A 15008-nucleotide genomic window follows, 5' to 3' on the forward strand; every position below is an offset into this window, starting at 1 on the left:
TTTTTTTAACTTTTTTTTTTTACTTTTGCCATGCTTCAATAGCCTCCACGGGAGGCTAGATGCAGGCACAGCACGATCGCCTCTGCTACATAGCATCGATCTGCTGTTCGCTGCTATGTAGTAGAATTGCAGGTGTGCTGTGAGCGCCGACCACAGGGTGGCGCTCACAGCTACCGGCGATCAGTAACCATAGAGGTCTCAAGGACCTCTATGGTTACTGTCCTGACACAACGCCGACCCCCGATCATGTGACGGGGGTCGGCGATGATGTCATTTCCGGCCGCCCGGCCGGATGCGGTAGTTAAATGCCGCTGTCTGCGTTTGACAGCGGCATTTAACTAGTTAATAGCGGCGGCTGAATCGCGATTTCACCCGCCGCTATTGCGGGCACATGTCAGCTGTTCAAAACAGCTGACATGTCCCGGCTTTGATGCGGGCTCACCGCGGAGCCCTGCATCAAAGCAGGGGAGCTGACATCGGACGTACTATACCGCCCGATGTCAGTAAGGGGTTAAAGGGAGGCCAGAAATGGTAGAATTTGAAGCACACTTTTTATCTCTCATCTGTGTGACGGACAAACCACAGTTTTAAATAGCTGGCCTGTAAAAAAAAAAAATTATTCCTGGCCCCTGATACCTGGTGCTATGTTTAGAACTATCTGGAATAGCAGCAGCAGCAGACAAAACTGGAATAGACCCTGTTGCTATATGCACTGCAGTCTGCCACATACACTGCCTGCCTGCCTAGCACTGATATCTATGCAGCTTTATTAATCCTCAGAAGGACTGTTAGTTGAGATGGATATGTGTATAATATATGGTATATCCATACTAAGTAAGGACCAAGCAAATTTCTCCCTGCCTCAGCAGCAACTCTCCCTACACTGCCTGATTCCGCAGTAGACTGTGACAAAAATGGGAGCGCCAGGTCTGATATAGACCTGATGACGCTGTATGACTAGCCAATCACTTTAGTGCCACAACCAACATGGCTGCGGCATCACAGTGTGTGGCAGACAATCCCTGCATGTTCATTGGCTCCCTAAAGAGTGCCAAACATGCAGGGCGGGGATCCGAGCTCCTGCCGGGCAACTTCGGAAATACTCGGCGAGCTCTGAGCATCTCGATCAGTGAGATGCTCGGGCAAGTACCGAGAAGTGGCGAGCATGCTCACTCATCACTAGTGACAAGTCAAGCCTGTAATGCCAAGGTGAGGAGACTTTAAAGCCGCAATGCTCCTCTGGGAAATATGCAAATTGTCTCTTCAGAGAGGAAGGGGAATAGAACTCTAGTGCCACCTATGGGAAGTAGCAATCCTAAAAGTCAAGGCTCGGAGAGCTGATATTGGCTTTTAGGATTGCTACTTCCTATCGGTGGCACTAGAGCTAAAGTCGTCTCTTCCTCTCTGAAGAGACAATTTGCATAGTACACATAGGAAAAGCCATCAGAGCCAGATTTACCATAGGAAGTTCTTTTATAGTTGTTCAGTAGTTCTTCAGTCGAAATTGAGGAGTTGTGAACCATCGTTCTGTCTCCATAATAATTTGTCAGCCTCTGTAAGGATGCCGGTAATCAAGCATCGAATTACTTGGATATAGTTGATCAGTACTAATTTTACTGACTGATAGGAGCTGTGTAAATGCACCTTAAATATTTTTATGTGATGGTTCAATAAGTTAGTATTTGGGATTCCACTAATTTTTCCCAGAGTCACATTTTGTCTAAGACTAACCCTGGGTGCAGGTTAAAGGCAACCTGTCACCCCGTTTTTTCAAGATGAGATAAAAATAGCGTTAAATAGGGGCAGAGCTGGGCGTTACATTAGTGTATTTTTTGTGCCTTTATTCACCACCTATGCTGCCGAAATACCTTTGTAAAGTCGCCGTTTTGGGCTGTCACTCACGCTGGTCTGGTCATATGGGCGTGGTGACATCGCTATTTCTCCCCCAGATCTTGCTCATCTTTCCGTTGGTGGCGTAGTGGTGTGCGCATGCCCAACAGGCGAATCCACTGCGCAGCTGAAGGAAAAGAGCGCGATCTGCGCTATTCAGCGGTTTATCGGTGGGCGCGGCTATCTTCCTGAGGCCACGCGTGCGCAGATGGTAGTGCTCGGCTTCCCGGGGCTTCAGGAAAATGGCCGCGGGATGCCGCGCGTGCGCAGATGGAGATCGCGACGGCCATTTTCCTGAAGCCGAGATGTGAACTATTTAACGCTATTTTTTTCTCATCTTGAAAAAACGGGGTGACAGGTTCCCTTTAAGAATAATCTCACCTACACCCTCAGCACTGTGCTTCTTTACCCCTTCACAACATGTGCCGAACATGTATTGCATATGTCATGTCCCTCCCTTTGATGTGGGCTCCGGCGCTGAGCCCCAACTACATAATAAATACACATTATTCTCCAGAACACTAACCTCTGCATATACAGTGTTTAATTCAGATACTTTTAATTGTTAAAATATAATTTGATTTGTTTATATTTTATCTTACCCGCATAAGCCGATCCCTGCAGGGAATGCTTTTATGACACTCTTCCAACTTTGTTTGCTGGATTTTAAGTTTCTATTCAGGAAAAATAAAAAATATATAAATTACAATTAATGTTCAACAGATATGTTCACTGTGTGATGACTGAAGCAATGAGCACAGGTTGGGGTGACATGACAGCTGGTAACCTACTGAACTTTGCTTTTTCCCTGCTTTTCATTCTGTTGAATCCCCTGCCCTTTCTACCACTCTCAATTCATCATGAGTCCATGCATATTGCCCCCCCTTCTAAATAATTTTAAGTCCTTATATTGTCCATTCTCCAACACCCCAATTAATTGTAAGTCTCTGTCCTGTGTCCCAAGGGGTGCATAGAAATTACAATGCCCAATAACAAAAGTTCTAATTTGGCGCCTCCTCGCCCTCAAAACAAAAATTAGAGGAATAGCAGGGGTGATATCTCCAAACTTTTATAAACAGAAAAAAGGACATGTGTTGTGGCAGATACACAGTAATTATTCCTCTATCTATAAAATGCCTCCACCCATGCACAGAAAGTATTACATCATCACATCACCAGAAGCTGCCAAGTGATAGCCCTTAACGGGACTCCTGCACCTCTCCAGGGATCTGTGCCCTCCTCTCGGTATCTACTATTAGAAGTAAGGTTTGAGAAAGACCCAGAGGGTCGAAATGTTACCTTGCAACACTGCGGTGATACCTCTAATTTTGGTGTTTTTTCAAAATAATAAAAAAACCACGTGTTTGGCTAACAAGATTCTGAAGACATCTTTCTTGAGTGCGACTGTTGATGTTCATGACTATATTCTGGAGAATCCCTCCATGTTCAGTCTGCACCAGTATTAGCGAGAGTGCACGTCTTGTTCTTCACTGCTCTCAGGGTCCAGATGTGTGACTGTGCTAAATTTTGTGGCTGTAGCTGCGACGGTGCAGATGAAAATCCCAGACATACACACATATACACATACACACATGCACATTCAGCTTTATTAGATATACCTGTAAGTCATCTCCTCTGTATATAGTATATACCTGTATGTCATCTCCCCTGTATATAGTATATACCTGTATGTCATCTCCTCCTGTATATAATATATAGCTGCATGTCATCTCCTCCTGTATATAGTATATACGTGTATGTCATCTCCCCTGTATATAGTATATACCTGTATGTCATCTCCTCCTGTATATAATATATAGCTGTATATCATCTCCCCTGTATATAGTATATACCTGTATGCCATCTCCTCCTGGCTGTCAATTTGCCTCCAACACTTTTCCTTTCACTTTTTCCCCATGATGTAGATAGGGGCAAAATTGTTTGGTGAATTGGAACGCGCAGGGTTAAAATTTCGCCTCGCTCTCGGGGTCCAGACGTGTGACTGTGCAAAATTTTGTGGCTGTAGCTGCAACGGTGCAGATGCCAACCCGGACATACACACACACATACATACATACACACACACACACACACACACACACACACACACACACACACACACACACACACACACACACACACACACACACACACACACACACACACATTCAGCTTTATATATTAGATGCACACACTCCCTGACAGAAGTTATGTCGCTTATTCATGTTATATAAATAAAAGCTTATAATCTGATGTTCAATTCATCCATTGGTTGTATAAATTATTATTTTGAAAGCTGAAACCCTCCGAAAAGTTTTTTAAGGTTAACCCCTTTACCCCCAAGGGTGGTTTGCACGTTAATGACCGGGCCAATTTTTACAATTCTGACCACTGTCTCTTTATGAGGTTATAACTCTGGAACGCTTCAACGGATCTTGGCGATTCTGACATTGTTTTCTCGTGACATATTGTACTTCATGATAGTGGTAAAATTTCTTCGATATAACTTGCGTTTATTTGTGAAAAAACGGAAATTTAGCGAAAATTTTGAAAATTTCACAATTTTCCAACTTTGAATTTTTATGCCCTTAAATCACAGAGATATGTCACACAAAATACTTAATAGGTAACATTTCCCACATGTCTACTTTACATCAGCACAATTTAGGAACCAAAATTTTTTTTTTGTTAGGGAGTTATAAGGGTTAAAATTTGACCAGCAATTTCTCATTTTTACAACACCTTTTTTTTTAGGGACCACATCTCATTTGAAGTTATTTTGAGGGGTCTATATGATAGAAAATACCCAAGTGTGACACCATTCTAAAAACTGCACCCCTCAAGGTACTCAAAACCACATTCAAGAAGTTTATTAACCCTTAAGGTGTTTCACAGGAATTTTTGGAATGTTTAAATAAAAATTAACATTTAACTTTTTTTTTACACAAAATTTATTTCAGCTCCAATTTGTTTTATTTTACCAAATGTAACAGGAGAAAATGGACCACAAAAGTTGTTGTACAATTTGTGCTGAATACGCTGATACCCCATATGTGGGGGTAAAACACTGTTTGGGCGCATGGAAGAGCTCGGAAGGGAAGGAGCGCCATTTGACTTTTCAATGCAAAATTGACTGGAATTGAGATGGAACGCCATGTTGCGTTTGGAGAGCCCCTGATGTGCCTAAACATTGAAACCCCCCACAAGTGACATCATTTTGGAAAGTGGACCCCCTAAGGAACTTATCTAGATGTGTGGTGAGCACTTTGACCCACCAAGTGCTTCACAGAAGTTTATAATGCAGAGCCGTAAAAATAAAAAATCATATTTTTTCACAAAAATTATCTTTTCGCCCCCAATTTTTTATGTTCCCAAGGGTAAGAGAAGAAATTGGACCCCAAAAGTTGTTGTGCAATTTGTCCTGAGTACGGCGATACCCCATATGTGGGGGGGAACCACTGTTTGGGCGCATGGCAGAGCTCGGAAGGGAAGGAGCGCCATTTGGAATGCAGACTTAGATGGATTGGTCTGCAGGCGTCACGTTGCATTTGCAGAGCCCCTGATGTACCCAAACAGTAGAAACCCCCAAAAGTGACCCCATATTGGAAACTAGACCTTCCAAGGAACTTACCTAGATGTGTTGTGAGAACTTTTAACCCCCAAGTGTTTCACTACAGTTTACAACGTAGAGCTGTGAAAATAAAAAATCCTTTTTTTTCCCACAAAATGATTTTTAGCCCCCCAAATTTATATTTTCCCAAGGGTAACAAGAGAACTTGGACCCCAAAATTTGTTGTCCAATTTGTCCCGAGTACGGTGATGCCCCATATGTTGGGGTAAACCTCTGTTTGGGCGCACGGGAAAGCTCGGAAGGGAAGGAGCACTGTTTTACTTTTTCAATGCAGAATTGGCTGGAATTGAGATCGGACGCCATGTCACGTTTGGAGAGCCCCTGATGTGCCTAAACAGTGGAAACTCCCCAATTCTAACTGAAACCCTAATCCAAACACACCCCTAACCCTAATCCCAATGGTAACCCTAACCACACCCCTAACCCTGACACACCCCTAACTCTAATCCCAACCCTAATCCCAACCGTAAATGTAATCCAAACCCTAACCATAACTTAAGGTCCAACCCTAACCCTAACTTTAGCTCCAACCCTAGCTCCAACCCTAGCCCTAACCCTAGCCCTAACCCTAGCCCTAACCCTAGCCCTAACCCTAGCCCTAACCCTAGCCCTAACCCTAACCCTAACCCTAGCCCTAACCCTAATGGGAAAATGGAAATAAATACATTTTTTTAATTTTATTATTTTTCCCTAACTAAGGGGGTGATGAAGGGGGGTTTGATTTACTTTTATAGCATTTTATATAGTGGATTTTTATGATTGGCAGCCGTCACACACTAAAAGACGCTTTTTATAGCAAAAAAGTTTTTGCGTCTCCACATTTTGAGACCTATAATTTTTCCATATTTTGATCCACAGAGTCATGTCAGGTCTTGTTTTTTGCGGGACGAGTTGACGTTTTTATTAGTAACATTTTCGGACACGTGACAGTTTTTGATCGCTTTTTATTCCGATTTTTGTGAGGCAGAATGACAAAAAAACAGCTATTCATGAATTTCTTTTGGGGGAGGCGTTTATACCATTCCACGTTTGGTAAAATTGATAAAACAGTTTTATTCTTCGGGTCAGTATGATTACAGCGATACCTCATTTATATAATTTTTTAATGTTTTGGAGCTTTTATACGATAAAAACTATTTTATAGAATAAATAATTATTTTGGCATCGCTTTATTCTGAGGACTATAACTTTTTTCTTTTTTCTTTGTGGGACAGTTTTATAGGATGGGTCGTTACGGACGCGGCGATACTAAATATGTGTACTTTTATTGTTTTTTTTTTTTATTTAGATAAAGAAATGTATTTATGGGAATAATATTTTTTTTTTCCTTATTTAGGAATTTTTTTTTTTTTTTTTTTTTACACATGTGGAATTTTTTTTTTTAACATTTTTACTTTGTCCCGGGGGGGGACATCACAGATCGCTGATCTGACAGTTTGCACAGCACTCTGTCAGATCGGCGATCTGACTTACAGTGCTGCAGGCTTACCAAGCGCTTGCTCTGAGCAGGCACTCGGTAAGCCACCTCCCTCCCTGCAGGACCCGGATGCCGCGGCCATTTTGGATCCGGGGACTGCAGGGAGAGGAGGTAAGAGACCCTCGGAGCAACGCGATCACATTGCAATGCTCCGGGGGTCTCAGGGAAGCACGCAGGGAGCCCCCTCCCTGCGCGATGCTTCCCTGTACCGCCGGCACACCGCGATCATGTTTGATTGCGGTGTGCCGGGGGTGGTCCGTGACCACTCCTGGCACATAGTGCCGGATGTCAGCTGCGATAGTCAGCTGACACCCGGCTGCGATCGGCCGATCGCGCTGGACGTACTATCCCGTTGGTGGTCATATGGGCCCACCTCGATGGGATAGTGCGTCCAATGTCAGAAAGGGGTTACAAAAATAAATTGGCATCAATGCAGAAATATTGATCAGTTAATGGGCACAGAATGGTCAAATTTTGGCAAGACAAAAGTTTTGTCGCCAACAGAAAGTAATGTGATATTCAAACAAATAATTAACTTAAAATACAAATATATGTTGCATAACATTGGCGGATGAAGTTGTGGTGCTATTAGAGTCATATTTAATATTTTGTGTGACTTCCATGAGCTTGAAGGACTGCATCCATGTGGTTCAACAATGACTCATACAATTTATTAATGAAGTCATCAGGAATAGCAAAGAATGCAGTCTTACATGCCTCCCAGAGTTCATCTAGATTCTTTGGTTTTGTCTTCCAAGCTTCCTCTTTCATCCTACCCCAAACATGCTCAATGATGTTCATGTCTGGTGACTGGGCTGGCCAGTCCTTGAGCATCTTGATCTTTTTTACCTGGAGGAACTTTTGTTGTAGAGATGGATGTGAAGCGATGGCCAGGGGACCACCACGGTGCAGGAAGACTACTGTACACAAGATAAGGTGCAAACAACAAAGGGTAGATTTATTGGAAGGCAAGGGATGAAGTGAATGAGGAAGATGCAAACGGGTATACAATGGCAAAAGACAATTTACAAGAGTTATAAACGTTATCTTTCCCGTAAAATAGCACGGTGCAATAAACAGGTGATGATGCTACTCTATGTATAACCTCCCTGGCCTTTACTAAGTAGGCCACACGGCTCCCGTGTACTGACTATTGAAGCCTACACTAAGTCCTAACAGGTGCACCAAACAGGAACAAACTCACGGTGATGTTGGAGAATCAGCTCCAGTCCCAGGGGGCCCCCAGCAGTGTAATATGGTGGTGCGCACGGCTTTCTGTCAGCTCTGAGAAACGTGGTCTTCTCCTTGCTTCTGGATCCTAGGGATGCTCCTGGAAACTGTAAATCCCTTTCTCTGTATCTTCATGGCTCTCTTGCAGCTATATCAGGACACAGTTCCTCTCTTTTTCAGCTATCAGCACAAAAAGTCCTCTCTGCAGCTGCCTCAGCTCACACACGCTGCTCCATCTCCACACCTGCACTCTGCCAGACTATTTCATCACACCGACTATTGCAGGGGAGAAGCAGAACATTCCATCACGCCAGACAAGGGGGTGCAGCCTCTTAAAGTGACAGCGTGTTCCTTACTGTCCATAACAGCACCACCCTCTTACATGCCTCCCTTCTTAATGATGGTTGTCCTCGGCCATCACAGCATCAGGGTCAAAGTGTAATGGAGGAACGTTCAATGCGAAAACAGCACCTAGAGAGGAGGCAATAAAGTTGCAAAAACAGACAGAGCACACTGTTCTACATATCGGACTGGTGGAACCCCTGCATTAGACCTCTGGGATCTCCAAAGCTCTTGGCTGTCAGGCAAGGCTTGACTATCTTCCAGAGGAACACTTGTTGCAGGAGACATTGTGAGCTCTTGTCTGGTCTCGTCCTTGCATGGCGGCACTGGTACATCCATGGGATTACCGTCTCTGTGCGGCTGAGGACCCCCTACTGTGTCAGGGATGGTCCCACCACTCATCATCGATTTCACCATCAGGCATGACAGATTCAGGAAGTGGAGTAGCGCCTTCAGGCGACAATGGTGTAGAACAGACCTCAGACCGGCAAGGCCGCAGCATATTTCTGTGAAGTACTCTAGGGGCAGATGCCCCAGTCTCAGTCTGTACCTTGTAGACAGGGCCGTTAGCATACACTCGCTCGATAACTTTGTACGGCTGTACTTCCCATCTCTCACTTAGTTTTCTCTTGGGGGCGTTTCTCTCTGACTAATACTCGGTCTCCAGGTTGGAGCGGTAACTCTTGAGTCCGTTTGCGGCCCGTATGTCCTTTTTCTTGCAGCTGCTGACCCGCCAACCGCCGTATCGTTTGCAATCGTTGCCAATGCTCTTTCACCCATGAGGTGACAGTTCGCTCCATGAACTCCTCTGGCTGTTCCAAATTCAGCTCAATGATCTCTCATCCAGCTCTTCCAAACAACAGTAGATAGGGGGTATAACCCGTGGTGGACTGGACCCGATTGTTGTAGGTCCAGACCAATTCCGGCAGATAGTCTGGCCAACACGCCTTCTTATCCTCCTCCAACGTTCTCATCATTTGAAGTAAGGTTTGGTTGAAGCGTTCACAAGCTCCGTTGCCTTGAGGGTGGTAAGGGGTGGTCCGGGACCCCTCGATGCCATATATACGATACAATTCTTCCATTACCTTGCCTATGAAACATGCGCCTTGGTCGGAGTGGATGTGCTTTGGGCACCCATACATCCGGATGAAGTCTTGACAGATGGCTCGCGCCGCCGATTCCGCAGTCTGATTTCTAGTCAGAGTGACTACTGCGAACTTAGAGAAATGATGATCGGTCATCACCAAACAGTATTGCAGCCCCCGGACCGAGTGTCCCACGAGGAGATAGTCGATCATCAAGACTTCTAGCGGCTCCTTAGTTTGTATGGTTTGGATGGGTACCCTCTGTTCGGTACTCTTAATGAGGTCACATACTCGACATTGCCGGCAAACCTCTTCCACCACAAACTCCAGCCGGGGGCAATACACATACCGCTGTAACCATTGGTAGGTCTTTGTGGGGCCGAAGTGTGCTCCAAACTCGTGGGCTTCTTTAGCTACTTCTTGAGCCATTCTTCCTGGGATGACCACTTGCCACCTTCCATATCTTTTGGCTGTTGCCTCTTACGATATAGCACTGACTCTTGCACTTCCAGTCTATCCCACTGGTGTAACACACTCCTCATTTCAAAGTCCAGATCATCTCTCTCTTGTTTCCCAGGCTTCCGCTTTTGAGTTACCCACCATATCATCTGTCTCAGCCCTTCGTCTTCATCCTGAACGTGTCCCCATTTCTCATTGGTTCTCCCCAGGGACCGGGGTAATGCGCAGGCCTCCCTTCTTGACTGGGCCGCAACCATTGGGGGCTTAAACTTACTAAAGTCTGGGGTTTCTTCCTTTTCGAGTTGCTCATCAAGATCTCCCACTGGAGTCTCCACAGTCACTCTTGACAGCCCATCAGCATTTGCGTTTTCGGTAGCAGAGCGATAACGGATAGTAAAGTCGAACTTGGCTAGGCGAGCCACCCACCGATGTTCCAAGGCCCCCAAATTAGCATTCTCAAGGTGGGCCAGGGGATTATTGTCTGTTCGAACTTGAACCTTGGTACCTGTCAGGAAGCCTGCAAACTTTTCTGTCATGGCCCACACCGGGGCCAGGAGCTCTAACCGGATGTAGCTGTAATTGTGAGGGTTTCTTTCGCTGTCTCGCAGGGACCTGCTAGCATACCCAATGACTCTCTCATGTCCATCCTGTATCTGAGAAAGTACTGCACCGAGTCCATGAAGGCTACCATCTGTGTACAACAGGAATGGTTGATCGAAGTCTGCGTAGGCCAAAATCGGGGCTGAGGTAAGGACATTCTTTATAGCCTGGAAGGCCTTCTCTTGTCCCTGTGCCCAGGGGATGCGCTTGGTCTTCGGCACTCCAGCGGTCCCCCTCAACAACTCATTAAGAGGACCCGCCACCTTCGCGAAGTCTTTAACAAACCGGCGATAGTACCCAGCGAGTCCCAGGAAGGCCTGGAGTTCTCTCACTGTTCGAGGGACTTGCCACTTCTGGATAGCAGCCACTTTTTCTGGCGAGGGTAGAACTCCATCTTAAAACACTGTGTGGCCCAGGTACTCGATCTCTCTCTTGAAGAGGTGGCACTTCTTTGGCTTCACCTTCAGGTTATGAGCCCGCAGTCTTCCAAGTACCTGTCCAAGCCGGGCAAGGTGTTCTTCGAATGAGGCCAAAAACACAATGATGTCATCCAGATAGATCAGGGTAGCCTCAAAATTTAAGTCTCCCAAACACTTTACCATCAGCCGTTGAAAGGTGCCTGGAGCATTGGAGAGCCCGAAGGGCATCCAGCTAAACTCGAACAGCCCCATTGGGAGGATGAAGGCGGTTTTCTCTTTGTCTTTCTCTGCCACGGCTACTTGCCAGTATCCGCTTGCTAGGTCCAGGGTGGAGAAGTACTTGGCTTTCCCCAACGCTGTCAAGGATTCCTCGATGCAGGGCAACGGATACAAGTCTCGAACAGTGCATCACCATAAACAGGTGATGATGCTACTCTATGTATAACCTCCCTAGCCTTTACTAAGTAGGCCACACGGCTCCCGTGTACTGACTATTGAAGCCTACACTAAGCCCTAACAGGTGCACCAAACGGGAACAAACTCACGGTGATGTTGGAGAATCAGCTCCAGTCCCAGGGGGCCCCCAGCAGTGTAATATGGTGGTGCGCACGGCTTTCTGTCAGCTCTGTGAAACGTGGTCTTCTCCTTGCTTCTGGATCCTAGAAATGCTCCTGGAAACTGTAAATCCCTTTCTCTGTATCTTCATGGCTCTCTTGCAGCTATATCAGGACACAGTTCCTCTCTTTTTCAGCTATCAGCACAAAAAGTCCTCTCTGCAGCAGTCTCAGCTCACACACGCTGCTCCAGCTCCACACCTGCACTCTGCCAGACTATTTCATCACACCAACTATTGCAGGGGAGAAGCAGAACATTCCATCATGCCAAACAAGGGGGTGCAGCCTCTTAAAGTGACAGCGTGTTACTTACTGTCCATAACAGCACCACCCTCTTACAGATGTATGAGATGGAGCACCATCCTGCTACAGAATTTGACCCCTTTTATGATTTGGAATATAAGAGGTAGCTAATACTTCTTGATATTTTAGGCTATTGATATTGCCTTGAACTTTGCAAATGTTTTGCACACCCCCATACTGAATGTAACCCCAGACCATGATCTTTCCAACACCAAATTTAACTGCTTTCTGGGTGTATTTTGGATCCATACGGGCTCCAGTATTTGCGGCGGCTGTGGTGTAATTCTACTAAAGATTCATCAGAGAAATCCACCTTCTGCCACCTCTCCAGCATCCATCTGTTTCGCAGGCTGTGGAACTTTGAAAATGCCACATGGTTTTTTATTTGCCTTTTGTTTAGTGCTGAAATCTGGGCACTGATTACACCATGGAGGACATTTGGAGACAGAATCCTACAAACTGTCCTAGTTGACACAGGGACTTGAGGTGACCAGGCCTGTTAAAGCTACACTACAGTAGAAGAGGGGCTTACTTTGGATTTGTAATCAACAAATGTTTCTCCTGAGCAGTTGTCTCGCGGGGTCTGCCAGACTTGGACTTGTCAAACACATCTCCAGTCTCTTCACATCTTTTTTTAATTCTTTGTACTTGACACTGAGACACATTAAAGGTGCCAGCCACCTCTGCAGTGGATCTGGTCTTCAGCCTCTTGATAATCCAGGCTTTGGTCGCAGGGTGGATTTTTGGCATGTTGTCAGAGCTCAAGTTGCAGTTCAAGTGAAGGTATGGGGTGCTGGGTTTCTTTTTATACACACACTAATTAACGGATCATTTACTGAGCACAGGTGATGATGTAAACTAGGATTGGGTGCATTATATGACCAGGCGACAAAACTTTTGTCTTGCCAAAATCTGACCATTCTGTGTCCATTAACTGATCAAATTTCTGCATTGATGCCAATTTATTGTCTTAACCTAAACCACATTTCGGAGGGTTTCAGCTTTCAAAAGAATAATTTATAGAACCAATGGATGAATTTAATGTCAGGTTATAAGCTTTTATTTACATAACATAGATAAGCGACATAACTTATGTCAGGGAGTGTATATATACTGTATACATATACTGTTTATATATATAGATAGATAGATGGATAGAAAAAGTTGGAACAGCACCAAACAAAATACGTTATTACGTGCACGCTTCCCTGACCAGCATTCAAATGGCCTCCCAGATAATAAGCAAAAAACAAGGGGGAAACAGCACAAAAAGGTTTTAAAAATGGACTTTAATGCACAGTGGCGTGGCAACATTTCGGATAAAACAAATCCTTTTTTAAGCAATGAATCAAGCAGTGTTAATACAGATATATAAAGGGTGCACATGTCTTTGATTAACCCCTTCACCCCCAAGGGTGGTTTGCACGTTAATGACCAGGCCAATTCTGACCACTGTCCCTTTATGATGTTATAACTCTGGAACGCTTCAACGGATCTTGGCGATTCTGACAATGTTTTGTCGTGACATATTGTACTTCATATAAAATAGGTCAATGGCCAAACTCATCTGTGCTAAAAAATAGGAAAATGTGAAATATATGAAGTGTGAATAGCATACTGGCTTATGAACTAATGAACAAACACATGAGATTTTTAGCACAAGATTTGCAAATTTTGTGAGCCCATTCACCAAAACGTCAAGGTAATCTCAGATCGAATGGGTAACTACACTGACTGTCTAGTGTGAACACTTACCTATGGTTTCTGAGCTGTAATATTGTACTTCATGATAGTGGTAAAATTTCTTCGATATAACTTGCGTTTATTTGTGAAAAAAACGGATATTTGGCAAAAAATTTTAAAATTTCACAATTTTCCAACTTTGAATTTTTATGCCCTTAAATCACAGACATATGTCACACAAAATACTTAATAAGTAACATTTCCCACATGTCTACTTTACATCAGCACAATTTTGGAACCAAAATTTTTTTTTGTTAGGGAGTTATAAGGGTTAAAAGTTGACCAGAAATTTCTCATTTTTACAACACCATTTTTTTTTAGGGACCACCTCTCATTTGAAGTCATTTTGAGGGGTCTATATGATAGAAAATACCCAAGTATGACACCATTCTAAAAACTGCACCCCTCAAGGTGCTCAAAACCACTTTGAAGAAGTTTATTAACCCTTCAGGTGTTTCACAGGAATTTTTGGAATGTTTAAATAAAAATTAACATTTAACTTTTTTTCACACAAAATTTATTTCAGCTCCAATTTGTTTTATTTTACCAAGGGTAACAGGAGAAAATGGACCCCAAAAGTTGTTGTACAATTTGTCCTGAGTACGCTTATACCCCATATGTGGGGGGTAAACCACTGTTTGGGCGCATGGCAGAGCTCGGAAGGAAAGGAGCGCCATTTGACTTTTCAATGCAAAATTGACTGGAATTGAGATGGGACGCCATGTTGCATTTGGAGAGCCCCTGATGTGCCTAAACATTGAAACCCCCCACAAGTGACACCATTTTGGAAAGTAGACCCCCTAAGGAACTTATCTAGATGTGTGGTGAGCACTTTGACCCAACAAGTGCTTCACAGAAGTTTATAATGCAGAGCCGTAAAAATAAAAAATCATATTTTTTCACAAAAATGATTTTTCGCCCCCAATTTTTTATTTTCCCAAGGGTAAGAGAAGAAATTGGACCCCAAAAATTGTTGTGCAATTGGTCCTGAGTACACTGATACCCCATATGTGGGTGTAAACCATTGTTTGGGCGCAGGGCAGAGCTCGGAAGGGAAGGAGCGCCATTTGACTTTTCAATGCAAAATTGAATGGAATTGAGATGGGATGCCATGTTGCGTTTGGAGAGCCCATGATGTGCTTAAACATTTAAACCCCCCACAAGTGACACCATTTTGGAAAGGAGGCCCCTTAAGGAACTTATCTAGATGTGTGT

The 15008-nt window shown here is 44.3% G+C and overlaps 1 protein-coding gene across 2 annotated transcripts in view; it reads right to left on the minus strand.

Moving 5' to 3' along the window:
- LOC143782177 (leucine-rich repeat flightless-interacting protein 2-like) overlaps positions 1-15008 on the minus strand; it is a 157422-nt gene that overhangs the window by 118634 nt on the left and 23780 nt on the right. For both annotated transcript variants that reach the window (XM_077269337.1, XM_077269336.1), the window contains exon 3: positions 2493-2564. In XM_077269337.1, the coding sequence (XP_077125452.1) occupies positions 2493-2564 (72 nt within the window). The remainder of the gene's footprint in view (positions 1-2492; positions 2565-15008) is intronic.

Source organism: Ranitomeya variabilis, chromosome 6 (genome assembly GCF_051348905.1).
Source record: "Ranitomeya variabilis isolate aRanVar5 chromosome 6, aRanVar5.hap1, whole genome shotgun sequence".
Classification (NCBI taxonomy): Eukaryota; Metazoa; Chordata; class Amphibia; order Anura; family Dendrobatidae; genus Ranitomeya; species Ranitomeya variabilis.